Source organism: Pinus tabuliformis, chromosome 6, assembly GCF_031772625.1.
Source record: "Pinus tabuliformis cultivar Carrire ecotype Pingquan chromosome 6, CPIR1, whole genome shotgun sequence".
Lineage (NCBI taxonomy): Eukaryota > Viridiplantae > Streptophyta > Pinopsida > Pinales > Pinaceae > Pinus > Pinus tabuliformis.
In genome coordinates this window covers 1,504,460,091-1,504,466,090 of record NC_142292.1, presented here as the reverse complement: position 1 = coordinate 1,504,466,090, position 6,000 = coordinate 1,504,460,091, and the positions used below count along the sequence as shown (strand labels likewise).

The 6,000-nt window shown below is 38.4% G+C and overlaps 1 protein-coding gene across 2 annotated transcripts in view; it reads right to left on the bottom strand.

The window, feature by feature from the left end:
- Positions 1 to 224: 224 nt before the first annotated feature.
- Positions 225 to 6,000, bottom strand: part of LOC149264367 (mediator of RNA polymerase II transcription subunit 33A-like) — a 100,490-nt gene continuing 94,714 nt past the window's right edge. Inside the window, exons 6-12 of one of the 2 annotated variants that reach the window (XM_089428014.1) lie at positions 5,605 to 5,983; positions 5,152 to 5,362; positions 4,834 to 4,948; positions 4,387 to 4,548; positions 3,478 to 4,228; positions 1,559 to 1,762; positions 225 to 1,421 (exon numbers count right to left, since the gene is read on the bottom strand). In XM_089428014.1, the coding sequence (XP_089284140.1) occupies positions 313 to 1,421; positions 1,559 to 1,762; positions 3,478 to 4,228; positions 4,387 to 4,548; positions 4,834 to 4,948; positions 5,152 to 5,362; positions 5,605 to 5,983 (2,931 nt within the window). In that variant the 3' untranslated portion in view covers positions 225 to 312. Of the gene's footprint in view, positions 1,425 to 1,558; positions 1,763 to 3,477; positions 4,229 to 4,386; positions 4,549 to 4,833; positions 4,949 to 5,151; positions 5,363 to 5,604; positions 5,984 to 6,000 lie in introns of both variants that reach the window. The other variant, XM_089428010.1, reaches the window with a different exon arrangement.

The following is a 6,000-nucleotide window of genomic DNA, read 5'->3' as shown; positions in this document are numbered from 1 at the left end:
AAAATCATTAGGAAAAGTCTGCCCTTTATAAAAGGTCATGTCTAAATGATGAATATGTGTGTAAACTGAGGGAAAAACATTTAGAATTAACACCGCTCACCAATTATTGAATATGTTGTGTGTCTTTCTCTCGTTTACTTGTGTTCTATGATTGATCATGGAACCTATGATTAAATTCCATTGATTGCGTTTCAAGATAAATATTTTGAAATTAGAGAAGCGCAGAACACCAAGGAGTACATGAATACATATTAGAACATAATTTATACGTGCACGTAACAGAATAGCTGACTCGAACATGTGTTTGGTATACTAACTCATCACAAGTTCAGCAGCTGCACTCATGGCTCTACAACCTCCCCTCTCAAGTAGAGCGAGAGCAAGTTCAGGCTCATGCCACCATCTCAAACCTATCGCCAGTTTTCTCAGAGTCTCTAAATTAACATCAGAAATCCAGTTGGGGGCACAAGTAATCATCATTGAGAGAAAGCCTATTACATATGCTTTCCATGTCGCATGTTCACATCCAAGAGAAAACTTTTGCTGTAATGCACTTGCCAGAAACCCCATATGATAATTAATCATTTGTGCTCGTTTCTTAGAAAGAGACGAGGCATTCATGCCCCAAGCACAAGCTCCACAAAGAATGGAAAAATGTGCTATTGCATAGCCTTCAAGAATAGAAACAGTCCTCTCACTTTTGGGCTTGGTTCCACTTCCAGATAGAAACCAAGTTGGTAAAGTTTCTTGATATAGGATTTGAACCAACCCTGATCCACCTGTGACACACAGTAAGGATGCTCCCAAAGTAGATGCCTGTTTAACTTTAGCCATGACAACTGCCAGTGACAATTGACGAGATTTCAAACGATGTGCAGATTTCCCTGTTTGACCACAATGTTCATCTGTTTCCATGGTAGACAAGTCTCTTGCCACTCCAACCACAAGAGATAGAATTTCTTCAGGTAAAAACATTATGTCATAGATTGCTCTGTAAGTGCGCAGGTAAAGGAAGCCTGGCGCCACAGGCGACATACCACCAGGAGCCAAATGTGAACGGAAACCATGACCAAGTAGTGCTCCCACCCCACCATGAACTGTCAGCTTTGACATCAAAGAGTTTGAAGAACCAAGAGCAGCGGCAAAACAACTCTTCAGAAGCTGAACAACAGCATGTCTATCTTGCTTGAACACAGTGCGTGAGCTAAAAAAGACAATATAATCATGCCACCTGCGTACTTTTTGAGCCCAAAGTGCTGCAACAATGGGTGTACTGGGCCATGGACTTCCACCTGCAGTACTTTCCAATGCTGGTCCAGCAACGCCATGAAGATACTCTGCTGATTTGTCCAGCTTGAATGTTATTGTGAGGCTCACTAGTGCTGCTAAAGGTAAAGGAAGAGTTGCTGGTGCATTTCCACCTACTGAAAAATGCCATTCAGGAAAATTCAAAACACAATTTATAACAGACTAAACCAGGCTATAGTTTATAACTTCATACAACCAAAACACAGTTAAAGGTAATGATCTCACAAAGTCAAAAATGGAAATGGCATACCTGTGAGACTTGGTATATGAACACCAGTAGCAGCCAGGACCTCTTTTATCTGATTTTCAATATTGTGAAGATTTGCTGCAGGACTTGGCCAGTCCGTTCCATTCATTGATGCAGGTTTCCAAACACCACGAGTGACTTCTGCAGTGAAGTAGCTGACAATGATTGCAAGGGAAGCGGGAAGAAAATCCACAAGGTCTCTGAGTCCTGCACAATCAAATGTATCAACAATGTCTTTTAGTGCTTTGCAAAAGGCCTATTCCCTTCATAATTTTTTGTCGTGCAACATCATCTTTCATCTTACATTCATTTTTATATGCAGTGAAAATGCAAAAGAAAATGAGTTCACATTTATTGTTGATTACCATTGACAAACCTATGAACACAAGTTGGATGACAATGTTATCATAACATGTAAAAGATTTGATGTCTCCTTTCATACATAGAGGTTCCTTGATGGAAAAGCAGAATACTACAGTCAATGAAGGGCATGTCGCATTCCAGTTTAGCATTCACAAGGCATATGCCAAAGTCCAAAAGGTGTGTTTGATCCCAACAGAAAAACTAGAAACACATATCAATGCACAAAGCAGAAACATGTTCCAACATAACTGAAGGATGGGTATGGAACTCGAGTCCAGATGATGACATCTTAAATGCAAAAGTGCTCTACAGTCTCAGTCATCACATTCAACAACTTCGGAGCTTCGGCATAACAGCAATTTAACCCATGGAACGAGAATAATCAACGAAGCAGAGGCTTTTTAGGCCATCTAGGAAGAAAACTTATAGCACAATAATCCAAATACCTACACCATAGGCCTGGAATTAAGAGAAAATCTTGATTGGGAAATTCAACAAGTTCAGTGAACACTTTTTCATCAATTTTAACTAATGCCAACTAATCCTTACAGTAGCACTCTACCTTATGTCTTGGCCAATAAATAAAATAAAGGACCACCTCTCTTCTTACTAAGTGCCTAAGCCAACTGATCAAGATTGAAAATCCAAAATCCAAAATCTAATCTCAAAATGCTGAAACATATTGAAGTTAAATTGTAATTTAAGGTGCACCAGAAGGATAGCTCCGCTGTGGAATCCCTACCACAAGTAGCATTGAATGTCCTTCCTTGTATTACATGAGATACAACAGAGATGAAAGAAATTATTTTTATTTACCTAATCTTAGCAATGTGGACTTTCAAGGCATGTACAAGTACATGCTTAAGTTCTCGAGGACATTTCTTGTTTTCTCCTGCCTAGCTTGAGGCTTAAAACTATATTCCCTAGAGAAGTGGTGGGTAACAGCATCCTCAGGAAGATGCTTCCAAAAATTTAAAAAGGCCAAAACCAAACATCAACAGAAGCAAGTTGACCGTTAAAAAAGTGGCAAAAAAATAGAACTCCAATCTCTAGCTCGACAAAGATATAAAATTACATGTCTATTTGCTTGAAAGTGGAAGACACTTCCTAATTAGTAATAAATCAGTGTAGATCCATCTTAAACCTATATGTATCAAGCACTGAGAGCGATCAAATTTCTTGAAGTGTAATTTTTTTAATCATCTCATTCCATGTTATTAGTTCCTTCATATTTAATGAGAAAGAAGTTATAACTTGAGAAATTTGATCCCTCTTGGTGCTTGATAGATCTGGATTTAAGATGGACCTATGCTAGTTTACTTCTTTTAGATGTTGTCATATACATATGTCATTATTTATTTTTTTGTTCTTATTCATTTTTTTTTATCATGTAATATTACGCGACAACATCTCCCCCATACTGGGATGTAGAAAAAAGAGTAATAACAGGAACCAAAATCTAATAATTAATCATTTTGACTCCCCAATATTCAGAAAATAGGGGTAGAAAGATTTATGTGAAGCATTTTTAAATCATAAATGAATTGCTCATTACCAACCTGTTGTAAGGTCTCGAGGTGAAAGTCGTCCATGTGCACAAGCAGTCAATACAGCATCCACCACAAATGGGATAGCTCCCAAAAGATCCCATGCAGGTAGCATAGGTCTTAGAGATGCCTCCTCTCCTACACTTCCTGAAGAGTTGCTTAAAGTGCTGCTGGCAGATGTCCCAGTTGTCGAAGACACAGTGCCCCCCTTACTAAATTTCCGATACATCATATTTAGAAGTCTATCTGCAATTTGATGCAGAGGATTACAACGAACAATGCCCGAAAGAGTTGATGCTATGCAAGCTTTGTGTTGGCGGTACCAAGCATTAAATTTTGGAAATGAGTCAATAAACACTGGTTGGGCAATTGATGAAAGTGCTCCAGGACTTTGGCCTTTCACTGGAATCAATGGTTGAGTTAAACTGGAGCCTAAAACAGATGACCTTTCACCCAGATACTGTTCATTTTCCTTGGCACTATTTTCGGCAGGTGTATTAAAAGATGAAGCCAGACGATTATTACGCAACAGAAGAAGGTATTCAAGAGTAAGTTCTGAACCAACAGGAGCTCCCTTTCCTAACATGCAATGCTCATGAGGAGGTCGATAAAATTTCCACAATTTTAACAGCAGAAGAAAAGCACATGAAAATACCATGTAAACTGAAATATCCTCTCCTGTATTTGATGTCTGTGGAACTGTTGGAGAGATGGATCCAAAAACCTCACAGATAGGCATCAATGCAACTGCAACTTCAGGAAACTGCCAAGTAGATTTGATGGGAAACTATAAAATTAGGCTGAAGAAGCAGATGAAACAAGGACTGTCCAACTTTAAATCGGCAAATTAGATTAAACATGCATAACAGAAATATGATAAGCCAAAGATAATTGGAATGAATTCAAGTGAAATAAACATACCATACCATACAAAGAAAAAACATGAACAATATCAGCAGAGGTGACCGCTAGGAGAACAGCATATAATAATGGTGCATTAGCTACCAAATGACTCACAGACCCACGACAGTCTGGAGGAGCAGGAGGTGAAAGCAATTTTAATACCAAGCGTACTGCATGTTCCTGTGAGGAATGCTGAATGATGAGAAATTTAACAAGAACATTTTTAAACATAGAGAGACTTTTTCTCAGAACTTTTTCAAATTCAAACACTAAAGATCATTTTCAGGAGATTGGCAATCTGACATAGATTTCTCAATCTTGTACACAGACACATATCTTTGAATTATTTATATTATGTCATCTATGCTATAGTGAATGGCCAGGGAATCAAGGTTCCAATGTCTTAATATTGAAATAATGACTATATTAGTCTATTATTTCAAGTTTTCGTAATTCTTTGTTCACCTGAACATTCCATCCACAGGTAAGAGATGCACCACACAAAATCCTGGCAGCAGCAGTTCTTTCCTCCTCTGGTCCATTGATCACAATTTGATAAACTTTCTCAAGCTCTGCTAAACTTCCATCAAAGCAGTGAAGAGTTCAGTGACATTCTCTGAAAAAACTGAAGATTCCAAGCAAAAACCTTAACGTACAAACATGAAACCAGATTATCTGCATCATTTAGCACTACTAAGTTATTGTATTGGAATTCAGATTTTAGACTCCCGAAGTTTATATGCCTGCCAAAAATAAAGTTTGCACCAAAAGACTTGAAAATACCTTGAAGCAGGTGTTGCAATAAGAGCATTTCTAAGTGAAACAGAGAGTGCGGCTCCTTCCATAAATGCAGCCCAAGGAGATACCTGGACTGGTGTTGACTGTGGTAATGGATTTACTAGTTCTCCTGCATAGCCTGGCCAAAAATATGCTGATGAATCAATCAATCTTCTAGCAATGCATGCCTCAACAATCAGGTGCCACATGTTTCCACCTGAAATTAAGATGAAAGTTATCAATCATTTTCAAAATTTGTTACCTGGGTGTCTATAAATTGAGCACATCAGATATGGTAAGATATAGTGAGCAAAACACTTAATAACCTATAAAACCAAACAGAAGTCTATATTGTAAATTCAACAATAACACTAAAGCAAAAATATGAATTGTACATAACCGAACACATCACTAGTTTAAAAAAACATGGAAGAAATAAGAATATCCAAGTAAGATCACCTGTTCTGCTCGAACTATCATTGCTGCTCATACCATCATATCTTACAATCCCACCATTGAGGCTAGAAACAAAGTTTGCTGCTTTGGCAGCAGCCTGATTAGCTGCAGAAACTGCAGATTGAGGGGGTGTCAACAGACTCTCAAACTGTCCCAAAATTTTAAGGCTTGATACTAAGGCTGCTCGCCTAGTACATAATCCTTTCCTCTCTCTATCACGCTCATTTGTGCTCACAAAATCGCCTGCTGCATTACTCCCCGCAGTTTGAAGAGATCTCTCTTCTTCCTCAATAATCTTCATAACCACTAATGGTGTAATAGAAAGCAATATGGACAGCCGTGCATCAAGGTGGGGTACAGGACCCTCAAGGGGATCCCGTTCCTGCTTATAGAATATGA